Below are 17,439 nucleotides of genomic sequence, written 5' to 3' on the forward strand. Positions count from 1 at the left end.
GAAAAAGAAAGTTGGGGAACGTTGGGCTGGATGGCCCCATGGATAATTACATTAGGGGAGTGGAGAACAGAACAGCTGGTTCCTGCGCTGAGGGACAGAATGAAGGGGAGAGGGTAGGAGGAGGGGGGTGGTTGTTAACCTTGATTGTTAACCTCTCTGAATGTCTCAATCAGAGGTAAAGGCCTTGGTCAGTCTGGTAGCGCTAAACGGGGGTGTATGGGGTAAGATGGGGTCATATTAAACCTCTTCTCCTTAGCCCTCCCTGTGTGTGACTCAGTCACGACATGTAACTCAGGGCCCATTGTGCTGTGTGTGCTCTGGGCCTGCGGATCCAACTTTGTAGGAACCCTGCTATGCTCCAGCGAGGGGCCATTTTGGGGGCGACAGGCCAGCGAGGGGTAGTCACCGTGAGGTGTAGTTACCATCAGGGGTTGTCACCGTCAGGGGTAGTCACCGTCAGGGGTAGTCACCTCTCTCATCTCTTCTCTTCTCTTCTTTCCTCTCCCTCTCCTCTTTCATCTGGGCTGTTATCGCTGCCAGGAAGCCACTCAGTTATAACTAACCATGGTCCACTGATGACCAGGATCACTATGTAATACAACCAAGAAGGGGACAGTTGGGGACAGTTCATGTCAGACAGAGAGGCGAAAGTGGATCTGAGGATAGGGAGGAGGGAGGAGGGAACACAAAAACAATGTGGTGGAGACAGGAGGAGAGAACCCAATCATGTTTGTACAGGCAGTCAGTGTACGATACGTGAAGAAGGCCTGTCGTTGAATGTGTTGTGAAGGTGTAACGTCAAGGTTTAACGGGGGGATGCTGGTTGCTGACGGGAGAAGGGACATTGTTAAACCGCTGTGTTCGGATGTGTTCGCATTGCAGACAGACTGTGTGAACTACGTGAAGATGGTCCACCACTACAACCGCACTCACCTGTACACCTGTGGAACCGGAGCCTTCCATCCCACCTGCGCCTTCGTAGAGGTGGGACAGAAGATGGAGGTAAGAGACACACACACACCTCCAGCTCATATGCCCTCCTACTATTCCCTGGCTCTCTTTGTTTCATCCACACATTAGAGACCATGTAGGAGCAGCTATCTGAGCTCAAACTGTGTGTCTACAGCTGTACTCCGCCCTATAACCCCATCTCCTCCTACACACTGCCCCCCCCCCTTTCTCTCTCGCCTCCAGGACCACGTGTTCAGGATCGACCCGTCCAAAATGGAGGATGGGAAAGGGAAGAGTCCATACGACCCCCGTCACCCTGCAGCCTCGGTGCTGATAGGTGAGCCCAGCCCCTCAGTCCCCCTCTCCGACGGAGTCGGTGGAAGTTGCTGATAGAGGGTCAAATCCTTTTCTTCCTCCTAACGGTTTAGAATGGGAAGTAGCCAGGTTAATCTGATCCTAGATCAGAGGTCCCTTTGGTGGTTCTAAATGGCACTGCAGTCACTTACACAGGTAGCATAGCAACTTCATGTTGTCCATAGCAACCTCATGTTGTCGTCCTCCCCTCCCGTCTCCAAGGTGATGAGCTGTATGCGGGCGTGGCCACTGACCTCATGGGTAGAGACTTCACCATCTTCCGCAGTCTGGGGGGACGACCCTCCATTCGCACCGAACAACACGACTCACGCTGGCTCAACGGTGTGTGTGTGTGTGTGTGTGTGTGTGTGTGTGTGTGTGTGTGTGTGTGTGTGTGTGTGTGTGTGTGTGTGTGTGTGTGTGTGTGTGTGTGTGTGTGTGTGTGTGTGTGTGTGTGTGTGTGTGTGTGTGTGTGTGTGTGTGTGTGTGTGTGTGTGTGTGCAAAAGCTATCAGCATAAAAACGTTCTGAAAATGTTGATCTGTTTGTCCAATTAGCATCATCGTTCTTCACACTGCCCTCCAATTGCTGATCCTTTCTATTCCATGCCAAGTGACGCACCCCGACATTATTACTGAAAGAGAAAGGGAGTGTGTGTGAACTGTATGTCAAAGTGTGTGTGTGTACCTATGTAAGTAGTGTCGCGGATACTTTTCAGAAAATTCCTATGAGAGCACATTTGTCAGCATATCTGGGCCCGTGTCAGAATGTGTATCATGCGGTAACATTTTCTATGAGACACACATATAATTCCTTGTGTACGGCGCACTTGGAAAGTATTCAGACCCTTCGCTATGCGACTCGAAATTGAGCTCAGGTGCATCCTGTTTCCATTGATCCTCCTTGAGATGTTTCTACAACTTGATTGGAGTCCACCTGTAGTAAATGAAATTGATTGGACATGATTTGGATCGGCACACAACTGTCTATATACGGTCCCACAGTTGACAGCGCATGTCAGAGCAAAAACCAATCCATGAGGTCGAAGGAATTGTCCATAGAGCTCAGAGACAGCTCTGGAGTTCTAGAGTTCCTCTGTGGAGATGGGAAAACCTTCCAGAAGGACAAGCATCTCTGCAGCACTCAACCAATCAGGCCTTTATGGTAGAGTGGCCAGACGGAAGCCACTCCTCTGTAAAAGAAACAAGATTCTCTGGTCTGATGAAACCAAGACCTCTTTGGCCTGAATACCAAGCGTCACATCTGAAGGAAACCTGGCACCATCCCTACAGTGAAGCATGGTGGTGGTGGCAACATCATGCTGTGAAGACGTTTTTCAGAGGCAGGGACCAAGGGAAAGATGAACGGAGCAAAGTACAAATAGATTCTTGATGAAAACCTGCTCCAGAGCGCTCAGGACCCTAGACTGAGGCGTAGGTTCACCTTCCAACAGGACAACGACCCTACGAACACAGCCAAGGGAACGCAGGAGTGGCTTTGGGACAAGTCTCTGAATGTCCTTGAGTGGCCCAGCCAGAGCCCGGACTTGTACCCGATTGATCATCTCTGGAGAGACCTGAAAATAGCTGTGCAGCGACGCTCCCCGTCCAACCTGACAGAGCTTGAGAGGATCTGCAGGGAAGAATGGGAGAAACTGCAGGGAAGAGTGGGAGAAACTGCAGGGAAGAATGGGAGAAACTGCAGGGAAGAATGGGAGAAGCTTGTAGCATCATACCAAAGAAGACTCGAGGCTGTAACTGTATTTATTTGCAACAATTTCCAAAAACCTCTTTTTGTTTTGTCATTATGGGGTATCGTGTGTAGATTGATGACGGGGGGGGGGGATGATTTAATCCATTTCAGAACCAGGCTGCAACGTAGCAAAAAGTGGAAAAAGCCAGGGGGTCTGAAAACGTTCCGAATGCTCGGTAAAGTGCCTAATGCAATTCTTAGAGCTATAACCCTCGCTATGTCCTTCCCCACCAGAGCCTAAGTTTGTGGGTTCGTTCTGGGTGCCGGAGAGTGAGAACCCAGACGATGATAAGATCTTCTTCTTCTTCCGGGAGACAGCGGTGGAGGCTCAGGGCCTGGGGAAGTCCACCTACTCCCGTATCGGACAGCTCTGCAGGGTGAGAGCGCCGCTCAGATTACGCCGTGCCTGTATTACACCGTAGTTTACAGTATGGCGTATTGTAACGTAGCTCGTACTATAGCCATACACTCGTAACCTTTTCCTTAGGCTCTGGCGTACACATACGCTATGCTGTCTCAATGGCACTTGATGTTTAAGTATGTATGGCAATGATTTAGTATCACCGGAATATTTACCTTTGAACTTTGGTCTATAATGTTGTTGCAGAATGATATGGGTGGCCAGCGTAGTCTGGTCAACAAGTGGACCACGTTCTTGAAGACTCGTCTCATCTGTTCTGTGCCGGGCAGTGACGGCAGTGACACCTACTTTGACGAGCTCCGTAAGTAGCCGCTACACTCCGAGTGCGTTATCTGATCCTAGCTGTCGCTCCAGGCCCCACCAGAGCATGGGATTCAACCAATGAAGATTCATCTGAGCTAAATGGACAGAGCCGGGGGTTTTGTTTGTGTTTCTCTGACCTTTGACCTCTACCCTCTGACCGGTGTTCCTCCCACAGGGGATGTGTTCCTGCTGCAGACCAAGGACAGGAAGAACCCTCTGGTCTACACTGTCTTCTCTACCTCCAGGTCAGAGTTCAAACCAGGGATGGATAGAGTTATTGTGTGCTCTTGTGCTTGTGTGTGCATATGGGTGCTAGTGCATGTGTGTGTGTGTTTGTGTGTTTGTGTTCCTGACTGTGATTGTGTGTTTTATAGTAGGCTATGTCTCTAACTGTGCGTCCCCTGCCTCCCAGCAGCAGTGTATTCAAGGGATCAGCCGTGTGTATTTACACCATGAATGACATCCGCAGGGCCTTCTTGGGGCCCTTCGCCCACAAAGAGGGTCCAAACTACCAGTGGGTCCCCTTCCAGGGCAAAGTCCCCTACCCACGCCCTGGCATGGTACGTAGCCTACATCAGTTCTGTAGGAATTTACTGAATAGGACATTTTAACATCAGTAGTTTAGCTCATTAACTATACTAACAATCACCATTGTGATAGCTCTGTTTGGCCGATGTTAGACCCTGGGCTGAGCCCATGTGACCCGTCTTATCTCATAATAATCTTATAATTACCTCATAATAACCTCTCTGTCCTGTTACCCTGTGTGACCCCTTAGTGCCCCAGCAAGACATTCGGCAGCTTCGAGTCCACCAAGGGTTTCCCTGACGACGTGATCCAGTTTGCCCGTCACCACCCTCTCATGTTTAACCCCGTGTACCCCCTGAACCGCCGGCCCGTCTTCCTGAGGACCAACGTAGACTACAGCTTCACCCAGATCGCTGTGGACCGGGTGGGCGCCGCAGACGGGCATTATGATGTCATGTTCATTGGCACAGGTAACCACCTTACTCTTACAGGTAGCCGTGAAGTTTCATGCTTTAGCCTGGTCCCAGATCTGCTTGTGCTCTCGACAACTCCATTTGCTGTCATTGTCGAGCCAAACAGCAGGAACAGACTGGCACCCAGGGTCATTCATGCCATCCACATGGTACTCTTGACCCTAGGATTCTATGTGTTATACTAAATAGAATGTATATTACTGAGCAGAGTGTATATTGAACATGGATGGATTGTGGGATCCAGTCTGAAACTCTGTGTGGGTGTGTCGCAGACAAAGGGACGGTGCTGAAAGTGATCTCTGTACCGAAAGAGAGCTGGAACAACATGGAGGACCTGCTACTGGAGGAGCTAGAGGTGTTCAAGGTGAGGGGGCCCCATCCATCGTTCTGCTGGCGTCAGAGGAGGCTGGTGGGAGGAGCAAGAGGAGGACTCATTGTTGTTGGAATGGAATAAATTGAGCGCAGTCGAACGTGGTTTCCACGTGTTTGATATTCTTCCACTTATTCCATTCCAGCCTCGACAAGGAGCCTGTCCTCCAATAACCCCTCCCACCAGCCTCCTCTGACTTGTATGTGTATATTTCATGACATGCAAGTCTATGTTTACGTTTCTATTTAAGAGTGTGATTCTTAACCGTTTATTCTGCTCTACAGGATGCCTCATCCGTCATCAACATGCAGATATCCTCAAAACGGGTAAGAGTCTCTTAAACCCTAACATATCATCTTAGGGGCTGCAGGGCAACAACTAGAAGCTAAAAGAGAACATGTGACCAGCTCTCTAATACTGTAATTACAAGATGTTTAATATCAAGTCATTTGACTGTGGGCCACTAACATTTCGCCGCTCTCTCTCTGTCCACAGCAACAGCTGTATGTGGGCTCAGACACGGGTCTGGCCCAGGTTCCTCTGCATCGCTGCAGTATCTATGGGAAGGCCTGTGCTGAGTGCTGCCTGGCCAGAGACCCCTACTGCGCCTGGGACGGCACCTCCTGCACCCGCTACCTACCCAACACCAAACGGTAAACAAATACACAAACTCAAACTTACGACCCAGCATGCTACCTACCCAACACCAGACGGTAAACAAATACACAAACTCGAAACTTACGACCCAGCATGCTACCTACCCAACACCAAACGGTAAACAAATACACAAACTCGAACTTACGACCCAGCATGCTACCTACCCAACACCAAACGGTAAACAAATACACAAACTCAAACTTACGACCCAGCATGCTACCTACCCAACACCAAACGGTAAACAAATACACAAACTCGAACTTACAACCCAGCATGCTACTTACCCAACACCAGACGGTAAACAAATACACAAACTCGAACTTACGACCCAGCATGCTACCTACCCAACACCAGACGGTAAACAAATACACAAACTCGAACTTACGACCCAGCATGCTACCTACACAACACCAGACGGTAAACAAATACACAAACTCGAACTTACGACCCAGCATGCTTCCTACCCAACACCAGACGGTAAACAAATACACAAGCTCGAACTTACGACCCAGCATGCTACCTACCCAACACCAGACGGTAAACAAATACACAAACTCGAACTTACGACCCAGCATGCTACCTACACAACACCACACGGTAAACAAATACACAAACTCGAACTTACGACCCAGCATGCTACCTACCCAACACCAGACGGTAAACAAATACACAAACTCGAACTTACGACCCAGCATGCTACCTACCCAACACCACACGGTAAACAAATACACAAACTCGAACTTACGACCCAGCATGCTACCTACCCAACACCAGACGGTAAACAAATACACAAACTCGAACTTACGACCCAGCATGCTACCTACACAACACCACACGGTAAACAAATACACAAACTCGAACTTACGACCCAGCATGCTACCTACCCAACACCAAACAGTAAACATATACACAAACTCGAACTTACGACCCAGCATGCTACCTACCCAACACCAAACAGTAAACACGCTAGTTATCCAACTGTTGAACCATAACCAACTTCCTCCACCACCTTTAAAACTGTAAACTCACCAAACCTGATCCGCTATAACCAGCCAAATCTAAACACCCCAAACCCTACTCATACAAACCCCAGCTGACTACACTCTTAGGAAAAAAAGGGTTCCTAAATGGTTTTTTCAGCTGTCCCCATAGGAGAAACCATTTTTGGTTCCTGGTAGAACCCTAGTCACTATCATCCCAAGCGATCAGACAGACATATCTGTCCTTGTTCTCCAGGCGTTTCCGTCGTCAGGACGTGAGGAATGGAGACCCCAACACCCTGTGTTCAGGAGGTAAGACTCTTTCACTCTGCACTAACGTCTGAACTCAGGACTCACAAACTGAGCTCTGAACTCAGGACTCACAAACTGAGCTCTGAACTCAGACTCATAAATCATGCTGATATCAATGGGAGACTAGACAAACGTTTTTCAGTTACGCACTCGGATTTCACGTTAGGATTCGGGAAACACTGTGCCAAGGAGCTAACTCTCTCTCCCATGCTCCCACCCAGAGAGGGCAGAGTGATTAGTGTGATTCTGTGCCATAATCTCTCTTTGGGCCGTATTAGATGAGTTACACAAATGGCATGACGTGATGACTCCACACAATTATGTCATATCGTGCTCGGTGAGGGTGTTGCGCAAGACAGGGAAAGGTCAGTGGGATTATCTCAGAGTTTGGCTGTGACAAGGGACAAAACCGGCACACAATCGCATGGTGATTGCCTTACACTTTTTTACTGCTTGGAATAATATGTTGGAGACCGTAGACTGTAAAATAAATATACAATTGTAATCTCACATTAGCTCACGTTATCTGATGGTGTGTATCGCCCACTGTAGACCACCACAAGCACCGGGTGGCAGAGAGGAGGCTGTTCGGGGTGGAAGGAAGCAGCACCTTCCTGGAGTGTATCCCCAAATCCCTGCAGGCCAGAGTGACCTGGACCTTCCAGAAACAACCCCACAACGCCAAGGAAGAGGTAAAAGGCAAAATCACAGTGAAGAGACATACTGTTTTCAACAGCATTCAAAGGATTTTTGGTTCACATTGACTGTTTCAAGCTCTAATACTCCACTGTGTGTGTTTCTGTCTGTGTGTGATGTCATCCAGCCGCGTCTGGATGACCGTGTGCTGCAGACAGAGCGGGGGCTGTTGGTGAGGAGGGTACTGAAGCGGGATGTGGGCCTCTACCAGTGCCACGCCATGGAGCACGGCTTCACCCAGACCCTACTGGGCATCACCCTGGAGGTAGTACCCTCCTCCTCCTCTTCCTCACCGCCCGCCGACCCTCTCCTTCGATTAGACCCCCGTAGCGGAGGCGGTGGCCCACCTTCCACCAATCAGAAGCTGTGGTACCGGGACTTCATGCAGCTGGTGGACCACCCAAACCTCAGCACCGTGGATCAGATCTGTGAGCAGGTGTGGGCGCGCAAGAGCGCCCAATCGGACAAGAGCTTCCCGTCTTCTCCCGACAAACAGGCCCCGCCCATCGGTCCCGTGGTCCGGCCCCCTAACAAGAAGTGGAAGCATCTGCAGGACATCCGCAAGGGGAGGAACCGCCGAACCCACGACGGGAAACCCTCCCCACGAGCACCACGCAGCGCAGGGGAGTGACAACAGAGAGAGAGGAGAGAAAGAAGGAGAGAGACTGAGGGTGGCGAGAGAGGGAAGAGAGGGAAGAGAGGGAAGAGGAAAAGAGAGAGACAGAGACTGATAGAGACCAAGGACTTCTGGAGGGTGTCAACACATACACAGCACCTCCTTCTTTGTGAATATTTATCTTCCGACACCCCACTAGCTACTGCCCCATGATGCTTCACTCTGCCCTGACCCCTGACCCCCGATTAGCTTGTACCGCCCCTTATTATTCCCCCTATCTTTATTCTCTGTCCCAGCTCTCAATCCCTTTGGGTGTACTCTCCTGGAGAACTTCTGATGGAGACCTCACCTCTACAGAATAGACTGAACAGAGTCCCCAAGTGAAACGATGGCTCAGTGTATGTCACTCAATCTCTCAACTGGAATTACAACTGGCTCGTAACCGGAATATCCGAATGGAAAAAGACACACATACACACCACAGGAGGTTGGTGGCACCTTAATTAGGGAGGACGGGCTCGTGGTAATGACTGGAGTGGAATCAGTGGAACGGTATCAAACACGTGGTTTCCAATTGTTTGACGCCATTTCATTTGCTCCGTTTCCGGCCGTGTTTACGAGCCGTCCTCCCCTCAGCAGCCTCCTGTGATACACGTTTACAACCCGAGGCGAGGTTTACAACCCGAGGCCTTTGATAACACGGACTACAAATTGTGAGATGGGACAAAAACAATGGGCTCCGCAGACCTCCAAACGCACCTTGATCAACTTAGGTATAATCACATTTCAGGTGTTTTGCAAAGAGAGCATCACGTAGATGTGTGCTTTGTGACAGATGCAGTCTTTGATATTCTTTTTTTTGGTCCAAACCACTACAGATAGGAGAAAGCACTACTGTCATTCCAGGGTGCACTACTGTCATTCCAGGGTATAGAGAGAGCTGTTCCAATGAGGTGAGATTCTGAAGCAGAGCGAGAGAGAGAGAGTGTACAGGAGCAATACAATGGTTCCATTGTGATTCTATTTTACAAAATGGCTAACAAGGTAGAGGAAGTGGGCGATGTTCTACCTGTATGTTTATGGGCTGACAAGGTAGAGGAAGTGGGCGATGTTCTACCTGTATGTTTATGGGCTGACAAGGTAGAGGAAGTGGGCGATGTTCTACCTGTATGTTTATGGGGTGACAAGGTAGAGGAAGTGGGCGATGTTCTACCTGTATGTTTATGGGCTGACAAGGTAGAGGAAGTGGGCGATGTTCTACCTGTATGTTTATGGGGTGACAAGGTAGAGGAAGTGGGCGATGTTCTACCTGTATGTTTATGGGCTGACAAGGTAGAGGAAGTGGGCGATGTTCTACCTGTATGTTTATGGGGTGACAAGAAAAATCTTTTGTGTTTTATTTAGTCATTTATTTAAATGATCTGTGTGTATCTTCTGACTCCGATGACTTGTGTTGTGTGCTGATACATTTACATGGGGGGAGATGGTTGAGATGGTTCAAGTGACAGGCTGCACAACATCAATGTGGACGTGGCCAAACAATAGTGGGCTTTGAATACGACGTCCCAACTTTGGGCAAAAAGCATGATATTTATATGTGAAAAGAAAACATCTCAATTTTTTTTTCTCCAAATGGTACATACATATGGTTCTTTTAGGCTTACACTGTTTGCCTAGGTAAATGATCAGTAGCTGTGTGCGTGCGTGCGTGCGTAAATAAACGTCCCTCCCTCCTGTGCTGTGTCTGTAGGCCCATCTCTGAGTGTCAATTTTACAGCATGTCTTTGATGCCTTCAGTTCAGCGAAACACATTTGTCCTCTGTGAAATGGTGTGAGTAGATCGCCACCTAGTGTCCTTTCCGTGTATAGGCCTAGTCCATTAACTTCCTACGGTACGATTCAATACAGTCTGTTTTGTCGGCTTCTTCAAATAAAAACGTGCTTTAAATGTTTCTCCTTTTACCAGTGAAGTCTGTGAGAGCGTACAGATGTGAGGAATCCCGCCTTTTACTTATAGCTGCTTAATAAAGGTGTAATTATTAACTTTTGAACGACTGAGGACAATAAGTTAGGTGGGCTGTAGTTTTGTGCTCTCCAATTGCATGACCAAGGTTAGGGACTAGACGGTGCACAATGGAGACTTTGGCTGCCTATCTGAATAGCACTCAGGGCCCATAGGGTCCTGGTCAAAAGTAGTGCACTATATAGGGAATAGAGTGCCATTTGGGAGACACCCTTTGAGAGGCGAGAGGGTCTTGTGTTCAATATGCTCACTATGGTTATCCTATGTATTCATGTGGACAAAATAAGCTAATATGTTGTGGTGGATATTTTTTTTTCTTTTCATGTCGAGACTTGGGGCTCTATTCAATCTGTATCGATGAAGCGTTACAGAATGCGCGACAGAAACCTAAAGGCGATTTCCAATCGAGGTGACAAATGCAGTGTTTCCTGTGAACGCAGTCTCTGCTAATGCGGGGACGTTGCTTTTAGATTGCTGTCACGCTAAACTACAGCCTTACCGATTGATTGGAGCCCTTGCAGTTGTACCATACACGTTCTGCAAAAGCTATCATCATTCAAAAAAACACTCGGTAAATGTTGATCCGGTTGTCCAATTAGCATCATCGTTCTTCACGCTGCCCTCCAACCGCTGATCCTTTCTATTCCATGCTATGTTACGCACCCCAACTGTGTGTGTGTGTGTGTGTGTGTGTGTGTGTGTGTGTGTGTGTGTGTGTGTGTGTGTGTGTGTGTGTGTGTGTGTGTGTGTGTGTGTGTGTGTGTGTGTGTGTGTGTGTGTGTGTGTGTGTGCGTGTGTGCGTGCGTGCGTGCGTGCGTGGAGGAAAGGAGATCTCTTTACATATTGGCTTAGGAGGAGAGGTAGTCTGTAGAAACAGTTCAAAGTTCAGAGGCCAAAGTTGACATGGTGCACTGTATTACTTCCAGAGTTCTTTGTGGATTGTTGTGCCGAATTGTTTTTGATTAACACAATAAAGTGCCCAGTTACTTTACGTCTGAGTAGTTTATTGTCATATTGCATAGCTTGACATCTACTGTTTTATACACTACTGAGTATTACAGTACAGCGATGGCTGCATTCACACAGGCAGCCCATTTCTGATATTTTTTTTACTTAGTGTTTTTTTGTGGATTCAGATCTGCGCTGAAAAGTAAATGATGTGAAAAGATCTAATGTGATTGGTCAAAAGACCAATTTGTGGGAAAAACATCAGAATTGGGCTGACTGTGTAAACGCAGTCTATGGTCTTCAGGCTTGCTGCCTTATGTTAATGGACAACAAGGATGACATTCCTATTTCGTACACAGGGTGGCATCACTGTATTTACAGAGAGTTGGGGAATGTACCCTGGAAATATAGTTTATCAAGCTACCAGGCCCGTTCCAGCCGATCACATTTGACAAGTCACCGCCCTTCACTGTGTTGCATTATGGGGAAAAAAAATTGTCCGACTGCATGAACTTTACAAAAATCTTGTGATCAAAAATCATGAAGTTGACTGCAAGTTTCTGCAGTTTCACTCCACCGACTTCATTCGGCAGCCATAGCTTGCCTTGTGGGAGGCTTTGTTGTCAACCAATCCTTCTTCTTTTTTTTGAATCACGCGGGCGTGACCGAATACATGACTGAAACCAGTGGATATACAGTGGATATATACAAATGAATGTGATGTTTGAGGCTCTCTCTTACTAATTTAGTGTACAATGTACACACATAAGATTTCAGTTTGTGATTGTGTGATATAGGGGTTGGGGACGTGTTTTTTTTTCTTTCTTTATTACGATTTAAAAAACATATATATATATATAAACAACGGCAGCGCCTGTTGGAAAACCACATTAGTGTCCAAGTTTCGGCTGTCGCAGATGCACGTTCCCCGACTTCACTCCTCGACTTTCGTCTGCAGGCGGTTGCTTTAGCCTTTACCACTCAGACACACCCAGTGACTTCACACTTGGAAAAAGTCCAACTACACTACATCTACCCTTAAGAAGAAAACCATGTTTAGCTACACTGCTACATGGCAACAAAAAAAAGTAATTAACCACTGAAAATACCTACCTAGGTTTGAATGTAGTTCAACGACCACCAAGCTACTGCAAAATGTAGTTAAATCACTAGTTGAATTATATGTAGGTCACTACTCCCCAACACTGTTAACAGAAGAGAGGTTGACTGTTGACTGTACTGTGAGGAACTGTGAGTCCCTTTTGACTCACCTCTCCCCATTACCTACAAACAAATCTGTGCTGTCATGTCCCCCAACACCTTACATCCCACCACTGCCCCTTAACCTTTCATATTACTGGGGCTCCCTGACATTCTCCAGGAGGGGCTGCTGTGGGAAAGGACAGGACGGGACGGGACGGGACGGGACGGGGGGGGGTAGTGGAACAACCATCCAAACATTATGACTCACATTCTTCATAGAAATATCACAATGACCCTGCTGTCACCGCTGAACCCAACTTTTCCCAGCTTGGAATGTTCATGCCCATGCGACATACAGCCACGAGCGCGTGCACACACACACATACATACACACATACACACATACATACACACACACACACAGAATGCAGTTATAAACACATGTATTACTCAAACTGGGAACCAATTAGCCCCCCTCTGTGTCCCTTACTCTGCTTGTTAGTAGAGCGGGGATCGGTATGTATGTATGTACTCATGGGCCGGGGGGTCCGTGGGGTCCTAGGACCAGCAGGCCTAATTGAGGACTCATTTCCGCAGGGTTACAGAGGGGCTTAGATTAACTTGCAGGTGAGTACTTCATGCCCCCCCCCCACCCCCACCTGAGAACAATTATGGGGCACACTCGGGGAGGCAAACAGTGCACTAGCAGGAAAGCAGTGTAACAGGAAAGCACCCCCCTCCCAACATACCTCTTCTAAACGTTTTTACAATTCTACAGCTGATTTGCCACACTGGTTAAACTAGGACAGTAAGTGCCTATTTCAGTGATCCTAAGAGAAAGCTAACTACATCATGATGGATCTTTATTGCACCTTGATTTGTATTTAACCTTTATCTGAACAAATTCTTCTTGACAATGACGGCCTACCAAGAGGCAAAACGCCTCCTGTGGGGATAGGGGCTGAGATTAAAATAAAAAAAAGTAGGACAAAACGCATCCTCACGACAAAAGAGACACCACAACAACATGAAGAGAGACCTAAGACGACAACGTACTGTATGTAGCATGGCGGCAGCACAACTTGACAACACAACACGGTAGCAACACAACATGACAACAACACAACATGGTAGCAACACAACATGACAACAACACAACACGGTAGCAACATGACAACAACACAACATGGTAGCAACACAACATGACAACAACACAACACGGTAGCAACATGACAACAACACAACATGACAACAACACAACACGGTAGCAACATGACAACAACACAACATGGTAGCAACACAACATGACAACAACACAACACGGTAGCAACATGACAACAACACAACATGACAACAACACAACACGGTAGCAACACAACATGACAACAACACAACATGGTAGCAACACAACATGGTAGCACCACAACATGACAACATGGTAGCAGCACAAACATGGTACAAACATTGCGAGGCACAGACAGCGAAACGGTAGAGACAAAAATACATCACGTGAATCAGCCACACGTGTCAGTGTGATCGAGTCTTTGAATGTAGAAATGGAGATAAAACTTTGTGCTTTGGAGACCTTATACCGGAATGTGACTGGCAGAATGGGTGCTGTATGTGGAGGATGAGGGTTGCAGAAGGTATCTCAGATAGGGGGGAGTGAGGCCTAAGAGGCATCAACCAGTGAGTCTTGCGCTGGGTATACAGAGATGATCTGTTTACAGAGGACTATAGTGTGCAGTGATATATCCTATAAGGAGCATTGGTGGAAAATCTGACGGCCAAACGGTAAAGAACATCTAGCCACTCCAGAGCACCCTTACCTGCCGATCTATAAATTATGTCTCCGTAATCTAGCATGGGTAGGACGGTCATCTGAATCAGGGTTAGTTTGGCAGAGACAGAGCGAGTGCGAGACGGAGAGAGAGGAGAGAGAGAAAGAGAGAGAGAGAGAGAGAGAGAGAGAGAGAGAGAGAGAGAGAGAGAGAGAGAGAGAGAGAGAGAGAGAGAGAGAGAGAGCGTCATCTGGCAGAGAGACAGAGGGGACTGAGGCAAGTGACTTCTGCATCCAGCAGTCATCCTAGACCCAGAAGAATCACGACATCTCTGTCTCTCACTCAATTATTTAATCACTGTGCTTTCACTGCCTGAGGAGAGGCCAAGTCTCTTCATTGACTGTGTATTACTCACTGGTTTTCCATGACTTTTTAGTGTAGCTTACTTACTTAGCTTATTGTTGTTGGTTTTTTTTTCATTACTCAAAGAGCCAATAAGTGAGAGTGGATGGACTAGGAAATGTGCTGAGCTGGTTTACATGTGATTTCAATGTTGGGTGCGGACATGTAAACGTGCGTTTCAGTGTGTATCCATGGGTTTAAATGTGCAGTCTGAGTCAGTGACGTGCAGGCAGGGTAGGTAGGGTAGGCAGGGCATACCCTGTGTTATTCAAATAAAAAAATGATTCTTGTGGTTTTTATGCTAGAATTCTCCAAATGTGCTAAAACCGCATTAAAACCTCAGGATAAGTGCCACCGTATTCATTCCTTCCTTTCCAGCCATTCGAATCGATTCAAATCGTTGACACGCACAGCTGTCCTTGACTCCAGTCACTGCTGATGGACTGGGGTCAGCGTAGGCGTCGCTGCTTTGCCTCGCTTGAAGTCGCTCCATTCGTTGCATTGAGACGATTTATTCATATATCACACAAACAACCTGCCAAAAGTGGACACTACACACCGGCACCTGAAAATGTCTCCAGGTTGTAAGGGATCGAAGAGTGCAACGTCGACTATATATACACAGGAGCTCCTCACTTTATTCATGACAGGCGACCACCATCTCCCTCACTGCCAGCTGAACAGTGAGGACTGGACGTTCTACTTGTCTGAAATGTCATTACCAATGACATTTGTTTTTACCCAGACTTGGACATTTACCTTTGGACGTACTGGGAATGGGGATTCTCCTGCCACTCAATGTGGGCCAGAGCCTCGAATTCTACACGATGGATGCGACTGACTACGACAATTTGACTTGCGTGGCTGCGTGGGGGTGCACTCTCACGGGAGGATTCTGCTCTCCGACCGTCTGGATGCCCTAATGGATGAAACGGCCTGCCTGTTCGCTGAGTGGGAGATACTGTTTGCGTGTGTGTGTGTGACTTTTTGTGTCAGTTTGAAAATGGAATAAAATGAGGCATTGGGGATGCGCCTTCCATATGAAAGTGGGCCTGCTGTTTGCATGCAGAATTACATCAATGACACGGGGTCTGCTGTGTCTTCCACAATGCTGTCACTGAGAGTTCACCCTGAAGGAAAGACAAATGGACTTCATTTGCAAGGATAGGGAAGCCTAAATGCATTTCCTTTGCAATTTGCCGGTTATGCTACTGTTGAATGAAGCTGAGAATATAGAACATCCCTCTGATGCATTTGATTTATCAAGCTAGAATTTCGTTTTAGAGCTTTTTGACGTTTGGAACGGCATTTTTCAGTTATTTCAATTGTTGATATGGAAATTTCAGTAGAACCTTCTTTATCATGCAGCCAGGTCATTCAATTTGTCCTGTGGAAAACCGTCCACTAGGGGCAACAGTGAGCGATATTACCATCAAGTTGGCTTGGCTTTTGCTAGGGTGATGTGGATGGGCCATGAGTCTGGATCAGAAGGTTGCGTGTTCGATCCCAGTCGTGGACACTGCTTTTTTATTTTTGTGTTTAACCCTTTCCCAGACCTTAACACTTACCTTAACCATTCAGAATGAGTGCCTAAACGTTATGTTTTAACCCTTTCCCAAACCTTAACCCTGACCTTAACCATTCAGAATGAGTGTCTAAACTTTATGTTTTAACCCTTTCCCAAACCTTAACCCTAACCTTAACCATTCAGAATGAGTGCCTAAACTTTATGTTTTAACCCTTTCCCAAACCTTAACCCTAACCTTAACCATTCTGAATGAGTGTCTAAACTTTATGTTTTAACCTTTTCCCAAACCTTAACCCTAACCTTAACCATTCGGAATGAGTGCCTAAACCTAACCGTTAACTTTGAAATTTGACATTTGGAGCAACTTCGAAAATTAACAGAACATGGATGAATGTCTAATTCTGCAGTGACACTGTGAGAACTTGTTTTTATTATGTGTGTGTAATAATACTTCACATAATAATAATTGTATTGTGTGTGTGTGTGTGTGTGTGTGTGTGTGTGTGTGTGTGTGTGTGTGTGTGTGTGTGTGTGTGTGTGTGTGTGTGTGTGTGTGTGTGTGTGTGTGTGTGTGTGTGTGTGTGTGTGTGTGTGTGTGTGTGTGTGTGTGTGTGTGTGTGTGCGCGCATTGGAAGACTTGTTAATCCGTTTGTGTTGCAAATTATTCAGTTAACCCACGACTGCGTGGCGACCCACGACTCCAACAGCGTCATTAAGTTTGCCAACTACAACTGTTGTCCTGGTACACAAGGCCTGATCACCGACAATCATGAGACAGCCAGAGACCTGGCAGTGTGGTACCAGTACAACAACCTCTCCCTCAACGTGGTCAAGACAAAAGAGTACGCCCCCATTCACATCACTGGGAATATAGTGGAGCAGGTCGAGAGCTCTAAGTTCCTTGGTGTCCACACGACCAACAAACTGTCATGATCCAAGACAGTCGTGAAGAGGGCACTACAGCGCCTATTCCCCTCAGGAGACTGAAAAGATTTGGCATGGGTCCTCAGATCCTCAAAAAAGTTCTACAGCTGCACCATCGAGAGCATCCTGACTGATTGCATTATCGCCTGGTATGGCAACTGCTCGGCATCCAACCACAAGGCGCTACAGAGGGTCGTGCGTACGGCTAAGTACATCAC

At 47.3% G+C, this 17,439-nt stretch overlaps 1 protein-coding gene across 3 annotated transcripts in view; it reads left to right on the forward strand.

Moving 5' to 3' along the window:
- The window catches only part of LOC124031766 (semaphorin-3B-like), a 78,326-nt gene extending 66,900 nt beyond the window's left edge, over positions 1 to 11,426 (forward strand). The window contains exons 5-19 of one of the 3 annotated variants that reach the window (XR_006838166.1): positions 883 to 1,002; positions 1,195 to 1,288; positions 1,528 to 1,647; positions 3,291 to 3,433; positions 3,664 to 3,778; positions 3,956 to 4,025; positions 4,196 to 4,340; positions 4,559 to 4,778; positions 5,054 to 5,145; positions 5,436 to 5,477; positions 5,647 to 5,804; positions 7,045 to 7,100; positions 7,653 to 7,792; positions 7,924 to 9,696; positions 9,793 to 11,426. Coding sequence is in view for 1 of the 3 variants with exons in the window: in XM_046343414.1 (XP_046199370.1) it covers positions 883 to 1,002; positions 1,195 to 1,288; positions 1,528 to 1,647; positions 3,291 to 3,433; positions 3,664 to 3,778; positions 3,956 to 4,025; positions 4,196 to 4,340; positions 4,559 to 4,778; positions 5,054 to 5,145; positions 5,436 to 5,477; positions 5,647 to 5,804; positions 7,045 to 7,100; positions 7,653 to 7,792; positions 7,924 to 8,427 (2,019 nt within the window). In the remaining 2 variants the exon portion in view is untranslated. Of the gene's footprint in view, positions 1 to 882; positions 1,003 to 1,194; positions 1,289 to 1,527; positions 1,648 to 3,290; positions 3,434 to 3,663; positions 3,779 to 3,955; positions 4,026 to 4,195; positions 4,341 to 4,558; positions 4,779 to 5,053; positions 5,146 to 5,435; positions 5,478 to 5,646; positions 5,805 to 7,044; positions 7,101 to 7,652; positions 7,793 to 7,923 lie in introns of all 3 variants that reach the window. The other 2 variants (XR_006838165.1, XM_046343414.1) reach the window with 2 other exon arrangements.
- The last annotated feature ends 6,013 nt before the right edge of the window (positions 11,427 to 17,439 follow it).

This window comes from Oncorhynchus gorbuscha, linkage group LG03 (genome assembly GCF_021184085.1).
Source record: "Oncorhynchus gorbuscha isolate QuinsamMale2020 ecotype Even-year linkage group LG03, OgorEven_v1.0, whole genome shotgun sequence".
NCBI lineage: Eukaryota > Metazoa > Chordata > Actinopteri > Salmoniformes > Salmonidae > Oncorhynchus > Oncorhynchus gorbuscha.